We start from the raw sequence: 20,084 nt of genomic DNA on the forward strand, positions 1-20,084 counted from the left end.
CCTGGTTAGTTAATAAACTCATTAGCATCCTTGCAAACATTCCGGTGAGTTTTATGAGTCAAATAACATCTTCACATTTAAAGAAGCCATATGGATCCTAAAGCAGTAGCACCATAACACTGCAAGCTCAAAAACCTAGGGGTTTGCCCCTGTAAACTCTCCCTAATTAAAAAGTCCAATTAGGATATCTCTGGCAGGAATGGGTTCTCTCATGCTGAAATATTTGGAATTCTGGTTATTCTTCAGGGCTTTTCATGTTAAGTAGGAACTGTTATGTTATCTCTTGACGAAACTTTTCACATGAGAGTGGTTGGGGTCAAGGTGGGAAGGGGGTTGTTTAAGAAGAAAAGCTGTCATGAATGGATAAAGAAGATGTGGTATATATATATACAATGGAATATTATGCAGCCATCAAAAGGAATGAGATCTTGCCATTTGCAACGACATGGATGGAACTGGAGGGTATTATGTTGAGCGAAATAAGTCAAACAGAGAAAGACATGTATCATATGATCTCACGGATATGAGGAATTATTCTTAATTGCAGGAAACAAACTGAGGGTTGCTGGAGTGGGGGGTGGGGTGGGAGGGATGGGGTGACTGGGTAATAGACACTGGAGAGGGTATGTGCTCTGGTAAGTGCTGTGGATTGTGCAAGACTGTTGACTCTCAGATCTGCACCTCTGAAACAAATAATGCAATATATGTTAAGAAAAAAAAAAAGAAGAAGAAGAAGAAGGTAGCAGGAGGGGAAGAATGAAGGGGGGGAAATCGGAGGGGTAGATGAACCATGAGAGACGATGGACTCTGAAAAACAAACTGAGGGTTCTAGAGGGGAGGGGGGTGGGAGGATGGGTTAGCCTGGTGGTGGGTATTGAGGAGGGCACATTCTGCATGGAGCACTGGGTGTTATGCACAAACAATGAATCATGGAACACTACATCTAAAACTAATGATGTAATGTATGGGGATTAACATAAGAATATAAAAAATATAAAAATTTAAAAAAAAAAAGAAGAAAAGCTGTCGAAAATATCTTTCACCCTTATTTTGTCACTTAAAGGTATAGATAATGAGTTAGATAAGTAATTTGTAGTCTTAATACATTTTGGGTAATTACCAAATTTTAAACAGCATCTTATAAAATATTCATAGAATACTGTAAAAATATTTCTTAGAGCCAACAGAAGTTTATATTAATTACAAGTTTATTGGGCTATATGTTTCCTGCTTTCATCCCTTTCTATTATTAGTACTTTATGAATTCAAATGAATGACAAGGGGAATCTGGTTAAGATAAATACTAGGTAAATACAGGCATCTGTAATTTCCATCTAATTAAATTATCCTTCTGTGTATTTATATTAGGAATGTGGCTTTACCAGGGATTTGATACTATTTGCAACCTTTAATGAAGGTAAAAACCATAAAACTTTCAACCTATAATTATCTTGATGAGTCTTATACATTATTTTAGCTTTTACTTTATTTTCTTTTTTTTCCCCTCTCACAGTTAAAAGTCAAAATCCTTTGGTAAAAGGTCTTAAGCTTTCTAATTCCTATGAAGATTTTGAATTGAAGAAATTGCTATTCAATATAATTGTGATCTTATGTAAAGATTTACCTACTATACAGGTAAAAATAACCAAAGTGTCTCACTTTGTAGTATAACTTTTTTAAAGTCATGACGGCAAATCTTTCATTAACCCATATGTTTACCATAGAAAGTAACTCTTATTGGCCAGAATTTCATCTTCTCAAAATTTCTTTTGCTTACCTGTTAATAAACAGTGAATTCACCAAATTTAAACCACATAAACAAAAAAAAGGCAGGAGAACCTTAGAGATTTTTTTATGTATTTAGATCTCCTGAATAAGAAAACATAAAATGAAAAAAAATCCATATAGGTCCATCCAGCCTAATAGTCTACCTCTGACCATATTGTGGTTAAGGCTTTAGTCAGGCAGAATGCAGTGCTGTCATTTTTTAGCAATGTGATCCTGAATAGGCTGTTTAGTTTTTGTAAATCCCAGATATCTTTTTTTTTTTTTTTTTAAGATTTTGTTTATTTATTTGAGAGAGAGAGAGCACAAGCAGGGGGAGCAGCAGGCCAAGAGAGAGGGAGAAGCAGGCTTCCTGCTGAGCAGGGAGCCCCATGCAGGACTATCATGACCTGAGCTGAAGGCAGATGCTTAACCAACTGAGCCACCCAGGTGCCCCAATCCCAGATATCTTAATTTCAAAATGAGGATAACACCTATCTCACGGAATTATTATGAGTTAAAAGAGCTCAGAATTTTTTGGTAATACCACTTTGAGGAACACACATATATACGCACTAAAATATGCTCAGAGAAGGAAAAAATTGTCTTTACAGTTACAACTTTATTATTTACATCAAAAATATATGCTCTATAGAATCTAAATGTATTTTCTGAAATGCAAATAAAATATCATTACATAAAATATGGTTTTATTAGTACAGTGAAGTATTATATAACTATTAAAATCTCTATGGAAACAAAATGTACACTACAGTTTATAAACCACTTTAGTTGACAACAGAGTCAAATGGCATAAAGACTATGGTGAGCTTCTTAAAGCACTATGTGAGAGGTGGAATCAACTAATTTTTTTTATGTCATATGTTTGTGGCCCAGTAATTGTAGTGATAATGAATATGTGTACTGTTATTTTTAGTTCATGGAGTATTTTGAAAACATTATCCACTTAACATTTATAGTAATGCTAGAACTAGCTGTTGTTCTTATTCCTGCTTTCTCAATTCTAAATCTTGTGTTCATTCCCAGTGGACTAGTAGAAAATTTAGAGAAGTTCATAGGTGTTATTGTGAAAAAGTCTTTATAAAATAATGCCAAATGAAAAGAAAATTGAATAGAATATGGCACATTGTCTGCTGCTATCTTGTGAACCATATATAAGTATCAATCAGAATCAGCCATAATATTAACTACGTTGTCATATTATAATAGCTATGCATTTTTCTATTTTATTGAAATCATGGATTCAGTACAATTTTAAAATTCTAGGCATGTAATTATAAATATGGGTTGTGACCTGAGTGGCATTGGTTGACTAGAATATTTGTATAAGTTCTGTTGCAAGTGCTTAAAAATTAGCCACAGATGGGGCGCCTGCGTGGCTCAGTTGTTAAGCTTCTGCCTTCGGTTCAGGTCATGATCCCAGGGTCCTGGGATCAAGCCCTGCATGGGGCTCCCTGCTCCACGGGAAGCCTGCTTCTACCTCTCCCTCTCCCACTCTCCCTGCTTGTGTCCCCTCTCTTGCTGTGTCTCTCTCTCTGTCAAATAAATAAATAAAATCTTTAAAAAATAAAAATAAAAAAATTAGCCACAGTCATTATTTTGGAAAAATTGATATTTTTATAGTATACAGTTGAGTCTGTGAAATGTTTCTTTTTCAAAAAGTGAGGGAAGAGAGAAATGCCAGCAGTTTATTTGCCCCAAATTTTCTGCTCTTGTGGTTTGATCATAAGCAGGAGTTAAATTACATATATAAGCACAGACATATTATATTATATTATTATATTATTGTCAGCTAGAGAGTGCATATCCGAGATAAGGGGATCACAGCCAACTGGTTGTTTTTTGGTTTTGTTTTTGTTTTGTTTTGTTTTTGGTACTTACTGTAGGTTGGGATCTTTAGGAAGGAAATTTTTTTAAATTCCTAATAAAACATCACACTGGAAATCTTTAATTTTCTTAGATTAAAGTTGTTTTAATTATGTTTCTAACAAAGTACTTTTTGCCCTTCCTCATAGCTATTAATTGATGGCAAAGTTATCTTGGCTTTGTTTACCTATCTTAAAAAGCCTGAGAAACACAAAATAATTGAATGGTCTGCGGCACAGTATGAAGAATTACAACTGCATGCAATTGTCACTTTGTCATCAGTGGCTCCTTTATTAACAGAAGAGTATATGTTGTGTCAGGGTAATGCTCAAGTCCTTGCATTTCTAGAATGGTGTGACAGTGAAGGTGAGTGATATCTGTCAAAATTCTAATTTACATATTTCAATTTAACTCTCAATATATGCATAGAAAAAATAAAATTAAAGAAAAGAGAAATAAAAATATAGATCTGATTTCCCTTTGATTTTTACGTATTTACATGTTGTTTTAAAGAAAAAAATCTGAGATTTCATTTAAGGTTAGACACATTAGTAATTATCATAACTATAATTGATGCATACCTCTCAGTAAAAGAAATCATTCATATAACCTGATTTAAATTTTTGTATCATTAGGCTTATCCAACAATTATACTAAGTCCTGGAAATATTTTAATTATTCATTCAACAAATGTTTGTTGACTGCCTACTAGGTACTAGATTGTTTTAGCTGCTAAAGATACATTTATATTCAAAATAAATAAAATCCCTACCTTCATGGAGTTTAAAATCCCCAGCCAGAAGCAATGATTCCACATGCAGTCTACCAAATTAGCAGACTACCAATTTGTACAAATACTTTATTTCAATTCTCATTCTTAGAAAGGATATAAGAAATACTTTCTTTTTAAAAAAATGTTTATAAGGGAGATACTGCATTTTTTTTCTGGAAGTCATTTTGCTTTGGAAATAATTTTATATGATACATTTTCAGTAGATCAAGAAAATCATATATCCATGAGGAAGGAAAAAAATTATAGCTGATTTTTTTTATTCTCTAGTTTCTAATATGCAGAATTACTAAATTTATTCTTGTTAAGTTGCTATGCATTAAATAAAACAATTATTCTGTCTATCCTTTATGTCATTTATGTCTACAAAATACTATAAAGCAAAAGAGGAAATGCTGCCTAACATGGGGAAGACTGATAGCTAACAGTTATTGAGTACCTACTGTGTGGTAGGCCTTAAACACCTTATAAGTATTAACTTATTTACTCCTCACAACAAATCCAGGGGTTGAAGGTACTATTACTATCCATGTTGGTCAGATGGGTAGAACTCAATCAGAAAAGTTAAATAACATGTTCTTGGTCGCACAGGAAGTGTCAGATCCAGGATTTAGTATAGGCAGTCTAGCTCTAGAACCTACATTTTTAACCCATACAAAATACTCAGAACAGTATTTTTTAATTTTTTTTAGCTTTAAACATAAAAGAACCTTTGAAAGAATGCATATTATTGTAAAGAAGAAAAGAGAACTTGCCTTGCTGTTTATCAAGACCTACCATAAAGCTATAGTAATTTAAACTGTATGGTACTTGGGCGCCTGGGTGGCTCAGTTGGTTAAGCGACTGCCTTCGGCTCGGGTCATGATCCTGGAGTCCCGGGATCGAGTCCCACATCGGGCTCCCTGCTCGGCGTGGAGTCTGCTTCTCCCTCTGACCTTACCCCCTCTTGTGTTCTCTCTCTCATTCTCTCTCTCTCTTGCTCTCAAATAAATAAAATCTTTAAAAAAAAATAAAAAATAAACTGTATGGTACTAGACAAGGAATAGACCAATGAAATAGCATATATAGGAGGTTGGCATTAACAAAGATGTTATTGCCTTCAATGAAAATAAAAATTAGGTTCTTTCACTTTGTTAAAAAAATCAAGTGCAAAATGAATTAAATCCCTAAATATGAAAAGTTAAACTGTAAAAATCTTAGAAGAAAACATGGGAAAATATCTTTATGATAACAGGGTAGGAAAAGACTGAAAAACCAGAAGAATTTAAACTATACAGAAGATTAATGCATTTAATAATGTAAAATTTAGAAATGCTGTATGACTAAATCTGAATAAAATAACAATCTCAAATTGAGAGAATACATTTTCCACCCCTGTGACTGATAAAGGATTAGAATCCAGACTCATAAAGAATTGAAAAAAGAAAATAACTCTGCAAAGAAGTAGACAAAGAATAGAGACTGCCAAGTCACAGACAAAATTTCAAATTTAAAAATAACATTAAAAGATGTTCAATCTTACTGGTAATCAGAGAAACACAAATTAAGATAATAATGAACTGTCATTTCTCATTTAACAGATTGGGAAAATCTATTCGTCTTGTACATTGTGTCCATATAACCACTTTGAGAAGCAATTTAGGAACTTTAGTAAAATTCAGTGTGGGTATACTCTATATGATTCTGGTGTCACATGGCAAAACCTTTCTCAGTGGGAATAAGAGGACATGAACCAGAATGCTCATTGTAGCAGTTTGTACTAGTGAATGGATAAACTGTGATTTATTTACAAAATGATTGCCAAGGGATGCCTGGGTGGCTCAGTCGGTTAAGAATCGGACTTTTGATTTCGGCTCAGGTCATGGTCCCAGGGTTGTGAGATTGAGCCCCACATGAGGTTCCACACGGGGCATGAAGCCTGCTTAAGATTCTCTCTCCCTCCCTCTCTGCCCATCCCCCACTCTCTCTCTCTCTCTCTCTCTCTAAAACAAATAAAATGAATGCTGAAAGCAATTAAATGATTTAGATCTGCTTGTGACAATGTAAATACTTTAAAAAGCATAATATTTAGTAATAGCAAGTTACAAAAGATACAATATGACACATTCGAGTAAATTTTTTTTTTTAAGATTTTATTTATTTATTTGACAGAGAGAGACACAGCGAGAGAGGGAACACAAGCAGGGGGAGTGGGAGAGGGAGAAGCAAGCTTCCCACTGAGCAGGGAGCCCGATGCGGGGCTCAATCCCAGGACCCTGGGATCATGACCTGAGCCGAAGGCAGACGCTTAACGACTGAGCCACCCAGGCGCCCCTCAAGTAAATTTTTAAAGCATATTTCTATTCTGGGAATAGGAGAAGGGGGAAAGGATAATATTTATTCCTCTAAAAAAAAACTAAAGCAAGTATGACAAAATTTTAACATCTGCTTAAACTCAAGGGTAGATATATAAGGTATTTGATATATTCTGTTTTATTTGAAATGTTTTTGCTTTAAATTTCTTGATGTAAGGTATTAAATTATTAATATTTCTCCACAGATTCTTTCTTCAGCCATGGTAATAGTTTTCACAGTACAGGTGGCCGTGGCAACAAGTTTGCCCAGATGCGTTACAGTTTAAGACTCTTGAGAGCCATGGTCTACCTTGAGGATGAGACTATAAACAGTGATCTTTGTGAAAAGGGAACAATTCAGCAACTGATAGGTAAAACATGTTTGTGCACTTATCAAAGTAGAATACTTATAAATTAGAGGTTTTGTTTAAAATGCTTTTTACAAATTTATTTTATCATTCTAGCTAAGAAACTCCTGAATATTCTCTTGATTTTTGTTTCATATTTTTGCTATAAATCAGTTTGTCAATACTAAAACATCATGATCACTCATTCTGTAAACATGTTTACTCCAGATACTATTTCATTTAGGATTATCTTTTTTTTTTTTTTAATGGGCTACTGTTATCTTCATTTTTCTAGTAGTAAGATGACCACTTTTAGATCAGGCTTTTGAAGTCATTTAAAAGAGGATAACATTACAGTGCATTTGACATACCAGAGCACTAGTATGCTGGGATATACAGAAATGTACACAGGAGATTCTTTTCTGTTATGATATAGCAGGATATCCTTGATTTTCAACTTAGAATTGACTATAATGAATCACTTTATCCCCAAAATACATACATGTGAGCTCAGAATAAAATTCAGAACCCCAAACAAAAGCTTTTTACCTTTGTTAATTAAAAAATAAGTAGTCTTCTGGCCCTAACATTTCTTGACTTTGAAAAGATCTATTTTGGTCATATTCAAATTCAGTGATTGCCTCATGAGTAAGAGATAATTTGCTGAATGTCAATTAATTACAAATGCCTGCTCAAAAACTCTTCTACATGTTAAGTTAAAGTGCCTCCTCTTCCATCATTAGTGGAGTGGAGTGGTGCTCTTTAAAATAAGGATACTGAAAAGGGTGCTAAGCAAAAACACTTTCTGATGAGTTTACTGAGGATGACCAAACCTGAAAGTAGATTTTATCACTTCCATGCACATCCCATTGTACAGAACTCAGTGTTAAGGTTCCAACCTAACTGGATGGAGTCCAGAAAATACTATATTTTATATGTCCAGGTAAGAGTCTTAATCTTACCTGGGTAGGAGGTGTGGGGTAGAGAAAAGGGTTCTTTTCTTCTTAGGATCTTTTCCCTTTAACTTGAAAGAAGCTGATCTTTATCACGGGAGTGCTTAAAGGCAGTAACCTTCCTTCGCTTACACAATCTAACAGAGGACTTAACAAATAGTTGGCTCGACAAATAGTAATTGCATTGTAATTGCAAATGTTTACAATACTCTTTGTGCAGGCACTGGTATCACAAACATGTATAGAACAAGACACTGTGGACCTTGCCCTAATCAGAATAAAAAAAAGATGTGTATCCTAGAAAGATAGCATGTTACCCTACACCATCAGCAAGGCCCTTATTGAGTAATACAGAGAGTAAATACCACAGAAACCAAGAGTTTTCAGTAGTTTTTAAGGCTAGGTAATCTTGATAAGTACCTTTATTGAGCTTGGGTGTGAGGGTAAGGCTAGTTCTGAGAGGGAAAAGAGGAGATGGTCTTTAAAGCAAGGGAATGTCATAAGCAGAGACATGGTGTTAAAATATGTATGACAGTGTGTTCAGAGCTAGCTTAAATGAAGTCAGTTTTATGAAGACATCTATCAACTATACTTCAATTTAAAAATAAAAAAACAAATTGGAAAAATGTTTTATGAAAACAAGTAATATGAGATATAATATGTCTGTTCAGGGGGCAAGCTAGGAAGAGTTTTAAATAGCATCCTCTTTAGATGTGGGGAGCCATTCGTGGTTTTGATCAGGGAAGTTATATGCATGGTGCTGTTTTAGGAAAAGGAATCTGGAAGAAATTATCAGATGACTTGGAATAGAACAAGGAGAGGGTAAAGGCAGGGAGCTAAAGGATACTGAAATATGAAGGAAATAATTCAAAACATAACATGTGTTACAGACAACAGAGAAAGTGGCATGCCGGCACTCAACGTAGGAAGGAAAATGAGATCACCTAGAAAGGAGAAGCAGACCTGTGGCCAACTAGGTTGGATTCCTACATGTTCCTAATAAAGGAGCATAGGCCCATCTGTTCCTGGCATGCTCCTGAACTGAGCCTCCAGCATACTCAACTAGCTCTGCTAGGGACTGATCCTGCACCTGTCATTCATCCTAACAGGACCAAGAATCATCCCTTCAGGGCCAGCTCTGGAAATAAGTTGTGATTTCCCTGTCCCTCTCACTTTGGAACATAAGTCCACTCCTTCCTGGTAGTGCCAAGGACCCCTTTAATAGGAAGCAATGATTTTTGTTCCCCATTTAAAGCTTAAAGGAAAATTCCTTTATGAGGCAAAATTTTATTGTGACTGTCATTCCATCAGTGTAAGTGGCTATTTTCCAGTCTTTCTAAATTTTGATTAGAAGCAAGGGAGATATTTCAAAGGACATGGGAATACTGCTACTTAAAGTTATTGAAGATACCTACAGGTAGGCATAAGGAGAGAATGCAGAAAGAAGTAACAGGAAGAGAAAACATACTTAGAGAGGTCTTCTATCTTTGCCTAAAATTGACCCTGTTAACCATGAGGAGATGAGCAAGTTGTGATGAGGCATTTTAGTCATATATTTGCAAAGGCACTCATCTCTGCTTCATGACACTGCATACTTCTATAAACAGTTCTGTTTGCTGTGCAAAGTATCAGGTTGTTAGGGCATCTTTTAATAACACTCCATTAATTCTGTACTAGAAATGCTATATATATGGGGCTACTGATTGTATTCAGAGCTCAAAGAATCCACTTATCATCTTCTGTCTACAGCTTCTACATAACTGTGCAATTAAAATAGCTCCTTTTAAAATAGTTTCTCTAACTGAAAGTTTATAAGAAGAGATTTTTTTTAAGAAGGGATTTCAAAACAGTAATTGATCAAAATAAAAATACAATGTCCAATAAGTTTACATTCTTTCAATTTTTTCACACCAGGAGTTTTTAAAAATACAATAAGCAAGGCTAATGACAAAGAAGAAGCCATTGTTTTGGAAATTCAATCTGATATATTACTTATCTTATCTGGTCTTTGTGAACATCATATTCCTAGGAAGGTATGTATGCCTGTGAATCAAAGTTTTGTTCAGATCTTCCAATCCAGATGAACTGTTTCTTGGTGTCCATAAATTTGGTTTTTTTTTAATCTTGTGAGGATTTAATTTAATATTCTTTTTTATAAGGAGAGTATAATTATATACAATAAAGTATATATATATATTAAGTGTAAATTTGATAGGTTTTGATGAATGTATATACCCATTTAACCAATACCTCAATTAAAACAGAGATGATTGTTATTCTCTTTGAAATTATTTCATGCCCCTTAGTAGCCATCCCCCTATTTGCCTTCAGGTGACCACTATTCTGATTTCTGTCCCCATAAATTAGTATTGCCTATTCTTTTACTTTATATGAATGGAATCACACTCATATAAGTGTGATTTATATGAATCACATATAAATGTGATTTACTCTTTTATATCTGGTCCTGTCGTCATATTTCTCAAATATATCCACGTTATTGCAAGTATCAGCAGTTCATTCCTTTTTATCGTTGAATAGTATTTCATTGTTTGAATATACCCATTTTTTTTTCTCCATTCCCCTATTGATAAACACTTAGGTTGTATCCATTTGGGACTATTATGTATAAACCTTCAGTGGAACATTTTTGTAGTAGTCTTTCTGTGGACCTAATGCTTCCATTTCTCCTAGATACATACCTGGGAGTGCAATTAATGTTCATAAAGTAGGTATATGTTTTTAAGAAACTGGCAAGCAGTTCTTCCAAAGTGGCTATCGCATTATAAATGCTGTTTTGAGTTTAAATTGGATTCAGGGTGATGGATATGTGATGAGCACTGAGTGCTGTATATAAGGGATGAATCACTAAATTCTACACCTGAAACTAATATTACACTGTATGTTAACTAGCTGGAATTTAAATAAAAACTTAAAGAAAAAAATCAGGTTCATACCTAGAACTAAAACTTAGACAAAAAGAGCTTAATTCCCTTTGATCTTTTTAAATTTTGTAACAAACTCTGAGTCTCTAAGATTAATAACTTAAATAGCAAAAGACAGAATTGGAAAGATAAAAATTTTAAATTATGAAGTTTCCAATAGAGGGATTCTAGTGAGAGGCAAGAAGAACAGTAAATGCATACCAGCTCTGAACTTTGATGCAATTTTTTCTTATATTCTGCCACCCTGTGCCTGTGTTCTTCTGGAAAAATACTCATAGTCTTGCTTACTGGGTACCAGAACTGAACAACAAAACAATGAGAAAGGTAATTGGTAAGCAACAAATAATAAGTGGTAATAACTTAATATAAATTATTAAAGGTTTTAACTACCATTTAGATGTTTATTTCTCTCTTGGGAATATTAAAAAGTCTTCCATGATAGAATTTTAGCCTCTTAGATTAGTTTTTGCTACCTAGTATTCATCTGACAGGATACTGGACTACATTATTATAATGCAGAAGAAAATCATGGGGCAAGCTTATGGTTTATTTTTTTAAAAAAGAAAGGGAAAAACAAAAAATAGAAAGGGACATTAAGCTGGCATATTGATTGATGCCATTTCTAAAAATGATTAGCTTTATAATAATTTGTCTTAAATTCCTGAGAGTGAGTGCAAATTTGAAAAAAAATATATTTGTATAAAACTAACAATGTTGTTCTATTTTTCTGTTATAAAAAGTTTTAGGGGACAGGATGAAACAGGAAAGAATTAGATTATTTCAAAAAATAATTTTAAATAAATCTCTTAGGAAATTTTTGGAACTGAAGGAGTGGATATAATTCTTCGTGTAATGAAAACAGACCCCACAAAGTTACAGACTGGATTAGGCTATAATGTACTTCTTTTTAGTACACTGGACAGCATTTGGTGAGTATTACTGTACCCTAGTTAGAACCTCAATACAAGAAAATTACTTTTATGATATTTGTTGGCTTGAGGTCTGATTTTTTTTTTCCTGATTTAAGATTTCTATCCAATTTTGAAAAACTACACAAATTCGTATGAAATAAAGCCTAGAAAAATTAAAACTGTAGATTGAATAGAAATAAAATTAATCCGGGCGCCTGGGTGGCTCAGTCGTTAAGCGTCTGCCTTCAGCTCAGGTCATGATCCCAGGGTCCTGGGATCGAGCCCCCCATCAGGCTCCCTGCTCCGCGGGAAGCCTGCTTCTCCCTCTCCCACTCCCCCTGCTTGTGTTCCCTCTCTCACTGTGTGTCTCTCTGTCAAATAAATAAAATCTTTTTTAAAAACCATAAATAAATAAATAAAATTAATCCTAGTATGCATGATAGAGGAGGGAACATTTGCGTGCTATAATTTCTTCATGGTGTTGGACTTAGATCAGTTAAAATGTATTTCTGTACCATAATTTAAGGTTCAGTAAAAGTTTGCTTACTTCATAAAAAAAGTTCTTCCCTCAAAACCACACCAGAAAGACAACTCTTCCAATACCTTTTTCAATAGTCCAGAAATGACACTTACCAATGTCCTTTGGAAAGTAATCTTGTCCATAGCTCATTTATAAAACCATTATTGTATCTAAACTTAAATCCTTGTTTTTATTATTTGAATCCATTCCATTTTGGCCTCATCTGGGAAAACACAGCATCTACTCTTACACAGTATTCTTATACTTGAAGACTGCTGAATTCCTCATTCATCTCCTCTTCAAGAGCTGAAAACCAATTGATTAGGTATTTCCTAAGCAATATTTTTTCTCAAACTTTTTAGCATTCCTAAAGGGCAAAAATAAATCATACCTATATACATACACACATACTGCTTTTCTTAACATTAATTTAAAAAATTTTGTCTTGGACAAAATTACTTGAGTTTCATGTATCATTAACACTTAACACATTTCTTTTGTCCTATTTGGGTGGGACTCATGAAAGCCACATTGCAACATATTTGGGGGGAAAAATAATGACTATGGACCTAACAGGCATATGCAGAATATTCCACTCAATAGCAGCAGAATACACATTCTTTTTAAGTGCTATGTTATTGTGCTTTATATTAAGAAATATATATTTGGTCCATTCCTAGTACACAGCTCCTAAAACTTTTGTCATTTCCTAATCAATAAGAGCAATGAGAACATCTTTTGTTACAGTATTTGGTCTTTTATTCTCAGTTCCTGTAATAGCTTCAGAGTAATAACTATGAAGGTAGTGTCTTTTGTTATTCATAACAAGCCCCTTTCAGCCACATCTGAGTTTATGTTAATGAGGTAATTTTTTAAAAGATTTTATTTATTTATTTGAGAGAGACAGAAAGAGCATGAGTGGGGGGAAGTGCAGAGGGAGAGGGATAAGCATAAAGAAGAATGGGGGTGCCTGGGTGGCTCAGCTGGTTAAGTGTTAGACTCTTGGTTTTAGCTCAGGTCATGATCTCATGGGTCCTGATATCAGCCCCGTGTAGGGCTCCTTGCTCAGTGGGGAGTCTGTTCTCCCTCTGCCCCTCCCCCCAAAATAAATAAATAAAACTAAAAAAAAAAAAATGACTCAAATAAACAACCTAACTTTAAACCTAAAGTAACTAGTAAATGAAGAACAAACTAAGTCCAAAGTTAGCAAAATAAAAGAAATAAAGATTAGAACAGAAATAAATGAGAGAATAGAAAAAAAAATGGTTTGTCTTAAAAAGACATCAAAGTCTACAAGCCATTAGCTAGACTAAGAGAAAGAAGGGAAAAGACTCAAAATTAAGATAAATGAAATAGAACATATCACAACAGATGCCACAGTAATAAAAAAGATCATAACAGATTATTATGAACAACTATATGCCAACAAATTGGACAATATAGAAGAAATAGATTCCTAGAAACATACAATCAAGATTGAATCAAGAAGAAATAGAAAGCCCAAACAGACCAATTACAATAAGGAGATTGAATCAGTAATCAAAAACCTCCCAACAAAAAAGCCCAGGACCCAACAGCTTCACAGGTGAATTTTACCAAACATTTAAAGAATTAATACCAATCCTTCTTAAACTTTTCCAAAATATAGAAAAGGGAACACTTCCAAATTCACTTTGTGAGGCCAGTCCTGAGGAACATGTAAGCAAAAATCCTATAGGAAATATTAGCAAACCAAATTCAACAACCCGTTAAAAGGATCATACACCATGACCAAGTGGGATTTATCCCTGGGATGCAAGAATTGTTCAATATAAGCAAATCAATGTGATACACCACATTAACAGAACGAAGGACAAAAATCACATAATCATCTCAGTAGTTGCAGAAAAAAAGCATTTGACAAAATTCAACACCCTTTCATGATAAAAACTCTCAACAAATTAAGTAGAGAAGAAACTAACACAATAAAGGTCATAGATGAAAATTCCACATCTAACATCACACTCAATGGTAAAAAGCTAAAAGCTTTTCCTCTAAGATCTATAACAAGGCAAAGGTGCCCACTCTCACCATTTCTACTCAGTACTATAAGTCCTAGCCAGAGCAATTAGGCAAGAAAAAGAAATAAAAGGCATCCAAATCAGAAAAGAAGTAAAATTATCTCTGTTTGCAGATGACAGGATCTTTTATGTAGAAAGCCCTAAAGATGCCACCAAAAAAACTGTTAGAACTAATAAATGAATTCAATAAAGTTGCAAGATACAAAATCAAATACAAAAATCAGTTGGAGGGGGAGACGAACCATGAGAGACTATGGACTCTGAAAAACAAACTGAGGGTTCTAGAGGGGAGGGGGGTGGGACGATGGGTTAGCCTGGTGATGGGTATTAAAGAGGGCACGTTCTGCATGGAGCACTGGGTGTTATATGCAAACAATGAATCATGGAACACTACATCAAAAACTAATGATGTAATGTATGGTGATTAACATAATAATAAAAAAAATCAGTTGCATGTCTATACACATTTCTATTCACACTATAATGAACTGTGCAAAAAGAAAATTAAGAAAACAATCACACTTGCAATAGAACCAAAAAGAATAAAGTACTTAGGAAGAAATGTAACCAAGGAAGTGAAAACCTTATGCAGTGAAAACTGTAAAACACTGATAAAAGGAATTAAAGCAGACACAAATAAATGGAAGGACATCCTGTGTTCGTGGACTGGAATAATTAATATTGTTTAAATGTCATACTAGCCAAACTGATGTATAGCTTCATGCAATCCCTATCAAATCCTAAAGATATTTTTTTACAGAAATAGAAAAACAATCCTAAGATTCCTATGGAACCACTAATCATCAGGGAAATGCAAACCAAAGCCACAGTGAATTATCACCTTATACCTGATGGAATGATTATTATTAAAAAAAAAAAAAGATATGTGTTGGTGAGGATGTGGAGAAAAGAGAACTCTTGACGTTGGTGGGAATGCAAATTGTGCAGCCACTGTGGAAAACAGTATGAGATTCCTCAAAAAAATTAAAAATAGAACTACCACATAATCCAACAATCCCACTTCTGGGTATATATCCAAAAGAATTGAAATCATGATCTTGAAGAAATAGCTGCACTCCCATGTTCACTGCAGCATTATTCACAATAGTCAAGATATGGAAACAACCCAAATGTCCATCAATAGATGAATGGATAAAGAAAGAAAATATGGTATATACATATAATGGAGTATTACTCAGCCTTAAAAAAGAAATAAATCCTACCATTTATAGCATGGATGGACCTGGAAGACACTATGCTAAGTGAAATAAGTCAGTCACAGAAGACTATCTTTTTTTTTTTCTGTCTAAATGTGAGACAGAAGACTATCTCTTATACATTATTTCTGTTATATGAGGCATCTAAAACACTCAAAAAATATATTAGTAGACAAAAGTATAGAGACAGTAAAATCCTTGTTAAGTGAGTAACTTCCTTTTTATTTAAGGTGCTGTATTTTGGGGTGTTATCCCTCAGAAGATTACTTTCTTGAAAAGGAAGGCATTTTTCTCCTTTTGGACTTACTGGCAGTAAGTATGATTGTTAATAATTGTAAACAAATAAATAAATATGTTTTTATTAACTCTTTCCAAAACTAAGTGCCACTATTCTATAATTAAATATGCCCACAAATTGTTTAAAACAAATGTTTTTGTTTTAAAAAACAAAATCTCACTTGAAGATCCATTATTATTGCATTGGCATAATAAAGGCTCTGAAAATTCCTCCTGCGAAGAAACCTATTTACTTAGGTCAGCACTCCCAAACACATAACAGCAGATAGTTTGTTTTATGGGATTTTCCCCACCCACCTTTAAAGAAATAGTTTGTGAAATGCTAGACAACATCAAAACCCATAAGCATTATTAATAACGTCTAGCTTCTTCTCTTAGTATTAAAAGTTAAGGGCCACATTAGACAAAGGAGTAAAGATTAGCATTTTTAAAGAACTGAATAGTTTGTAGGTAATGTGACGAATCGAGTGTGTCTTAGACCATTTTACAGAATGAGCAGGAATGAGTATAATAAGTTTGCCAGAAAAGACAGTTGCCATCTAACACCCACAAAGAATGGCAAAGACCCTCAATTATCCTCAAAGTAATTCCCTACTGGCCTCAATTCTAAGTAGGTCCATGTCAAGATGATGTGGGACAAGTGTAATTTGGTTTCAATAAAACTTTGAGGAAAAAAAACAACAACTTTGAGAGCTAGTCTCATGTAGAGTCCTACCTATGGCACTGCCTTGACTGCCACCATTCATGATTTTACTAACAGATAACAAACCATGGGGCGCCTGGGTGGCTCAGTCCGTTAAGCGTCTGCCTTCGGCTCAGGTCGTGATCTCAGGGTCCTGAGATCGAGCCTCGCATCGGGCTCTCTGCTCAGCAGAGAGCCTGCTTCTCCCTCTGCCCCCCCCTTCTCATGCTCTCTCTCTTTCTCAAATAAATTAAAATAAAATCTTAAAAAAAAACAAACCAGAATAACAAACCTACTTGGATTTAGCAAAGGTACTAAAGTGATTTGTGTCCCTTCATCTCCCTGAAGGAAAATTAGTTGGCATTACATATAGGAGAGCAAACTCATTAGATATAAAACATTACAAACAAAAAATAAATTAATAATAATAATAACCCATTTTGATAAACAGGAGTGAGTCGTAACTAGAAGCCCTTGGAAGGTTCAGAAAATTGGACATAATACAGAAAGATATATGTGTGGCTTTACTAAATGCTCTATAGCTCACCATGTTTCTCTGATGAGAGTACAAGTATGCCCAGAGACACGTGGTGATTTGTCAGGAGTTTCTCAAAGTCACAGAATTAATTTGGCACGTCTTCCTAGAATCTTGTTTTTAGTTAAAGACTAGGAAATGGGGGTTATATTAAACATGTATATTCTAAATAATTAAATTCGATGTGAATATTTAAGGTTATATAAAAGACTTCAAAGACATTTCTCACTTGTGTTCACTCTCCTTCACCATTAGGGTTTCTCTGATGGAAAGGCATGAAGAAGACTGGTAGGAGAAGCCATATAGTACAGTGGTTATGAGCATAGGCTGCAATCAGTCTGACTGAGGCCTCCAATAGTTGTTAGCTGTGTAACTTGGACAAGTATTTAACATCTCTGTTATATGTTTCTTCGTCTGTAAAACAGAGATGACAACAGTATCTATCCCATGCACTGTTGGGAGAATTACATGAGTGATTATGTGTGCATGTGCACAAATGCACATATATATATATACACATATACACTTACATACAGTATTTGGAATAGTTCCTGACACATATTTTTGCCATGTAAGTGTTTTCTATTTTTATAAATATAATTATTAGATTGTGCTTAAGGTGGATTAAATCAATCAAGTTAATTACAGATTATAAATATGATTTAATGAAGTTTTTTTTTAAATCAACTCCAACCCTTGAAATTTGCCTCTTTCTCCTGAAAGTGAAGTATAGGAATAAAAACCCAATTGAGGCTCTGTTTAATACAATCTGCTAAAATATTTATTCAGTGTGCAATAATAATTGCTAATAATGTTAAATATTATTTAGAGCTTTCTATGTGCCAGGCAGTCTTGTGTAATTCATCATAATAACTCTCTAAAGCAGGTAATATTATCCTTCATTTTATAAAAGAGGAAACTGATAATGTTTGCAGTTTAAACAACAGGTTACATGTTTCCTGTGCTATATTCTATTAGCGGTATACTATGATTTAATCAACAAAAAATATTCCAGACACAAATTATTACTGTGTGGAGAATATAACTCTAGATGGACTTTTCTATACCTAAATTTTGGTTTGCTGAAAGCTAGTATCAAAACAAAGGAAATATACTTGATAATTTTTCTTAAATACTTACTTTGCAAAATACAAAATTACATCTCATTTTGATTTTTTTCAAATGTGACTGCCACTTGCAGTTACCATCAGTTATTTTCTTAGTCACAACAAGGTTGTAGTCGTTATGAGTCTTTACAAACCTTAATAAAGCATGTAAATTGGAAAGATCCTATAATCACAGTGAACTATGTATAGTACTGTTTACCTTGCTCCACTTAAAATGAACATCTTCACTTATTTTTACAATCTCTCTTTTTCTGGACTGAACCAAATCAATTACATTTTTGGTCATGACATATATTTATGATTACATCAGAATTATATTGAATCTTTTTCTTTTTATTCTAAGTCTTAATGTCTGAAAACATACTTTTTAATGAGATTGTCCCAAGTCATACTTAAGTAGAGTGTGAATTTTTTAAGGCAGTCATTTAGAAGAAAGTTACTGGTTAATAAAAGTGTTTCTTAGGGTTTGTTTGGTTTTTTTTTTTTTTGAAGGCAATAATTCTTAAAATTTATCACAACTCTTTTCCTTTTCCATTTTCTTGCAAAAGTTGAACCAAAAAAAATTCTGTAATCTAATACTTGGAATAATGGTTGAATTTTGTGATAATCCCAAAACTGTGGCTCATGTCAATGCTTGGCGAGGGAAGAAGGACCAGACAGCTGCTAGTCTTTTAATTAAATTGTGGAGAAAGGAAGAAAAAGAACTGGGAGTAAAACGTGATAAACACGGGATGATCATTGGTAAGTGTATTTATAACTGTTAGTAGTAGAAATTAAATGCATATATTTAATTGAGATATAATTGACATATAACATTGCACTAGTTTTAGGCGTACAATATGATGATTTGATACATGTACATATTACAAAATGATTACCACAAGTTTAGTTAACATCCATCACCACACAGTTACAATTTTTTTTTCTTGTGATCTTTTAAAATCTACTTTTTTTTTTTTAAGATTTTATTTATTTGACAGAGAGAGACACAGCGAGAGAGGGAACATAAGCAGGGGAAGTGGGAGAGGGAGAAGCAGGCTCTCTGCTGAGAAGAGAGCCTGATGCGGGGCTCGATCTCAGCACTCTGAGATCAGGGCCTGAGCCGAAGGCAGACGCTTAACGACTGAGCCACCCAGGCGCCCCTAAAATCTACTTTCTTAGCAACTTTCAAATATACAATAAAGTACTGTTAACTATAGTCACCACCCTGTTCTTTACATCCCCTGGGCTTATTCATCGTTCATCCATATTTTTAAAAAGAGATCTTTAAAAGATATTAGGGAAGTATGAGGACTTCCACCGCTTTGTTTAAAGTTCTTCTCACAAGAGTTTGTAGAACTTGCTATCAAATTCTGAATGAATGGAAGAAAACCAAGTAAATTAGTAGTGGGTTCATATTTTTATAGAATATTTTCAAGAAGTGATATTTGATTATATTGTTTAACTCAAAAAAAAAAAAAAAACCCAAAAAACCTAACATCATGTCCTAAAGAAGTTCGTTGAGTTACTTGCTTTTACAAATAGATTCAGTAACATTTCATTCACCAATTAAATTTGGGATATAAATAGAGTGCCTGAAAACAATTTTTATAGTATTTTGTACATTTCTGTTGATCCATATTCATGAAGCAAGTTTACTTTTTATATAAAAGAAGAAATTGTTTTCTTTTTTTTTTTTAAAGATTTTATTTATTGGGGCACCCGGGTGACTCAGTC

At 33.9% G+C, this 20,084-nt stretch overlaps 1 protein-coding gene across 1 annotated transcript in view; it reads left to right on the top strand.

Moving 5' to 3' along the window:
- CFAP69 (cilia and flagella associated protein 69) overlaps positions 1-20,084 on the top strand; it is a 58,260-nt gene that overhangs the window by 30,170 nt on the left and 8,006 nt on the right. The window contains exons 10-17 of the mRNA XM_035020516.1: positions 1,369-1,417; positions 1,514-1,635; positions 3,801-4,017; positions 6,981-7,145; positions 9,989-10,107; positions 11,830-11,948; positions 15,958-16,039; positions 18,917-19,109. Coding sequence (XP_034876407.1) covers positions 1,369-1,417; positions 1,514-1,635; positions 3,801-4,017; positions 6,981-7,145; positions 9,989-10,107; positions 11,830-11,948; positions 15,958-16,039; positions 18,917-19,109 — 1,066 coding nt within the window. The remainder of the gene's footprint in view (positions 1-1,368; positions 1,418-1,513; positions 1,636-3,800; positions 4,018-6,980; positions 7,146-9,988; positions 10,108-11,829; positions 11,949-15,957; positions 16,040-18,916; positions 19,110-20,084) is intronic.

This window comes from Mirounga leonina, unplaced genomic scaffold (assembly GCF_011800145.1).
Source record: "Mirounga leonina isolate KUSES-001 unplaced genomic scaffold, KU_Mleo_1.0 Mir_174, whole genome shotgun sequence".
NCBI lineage: Eukaryota > Metazoa > Chordata > Mammalia > Carnivora > Phocidae > Mirounga > Mirounga leonina.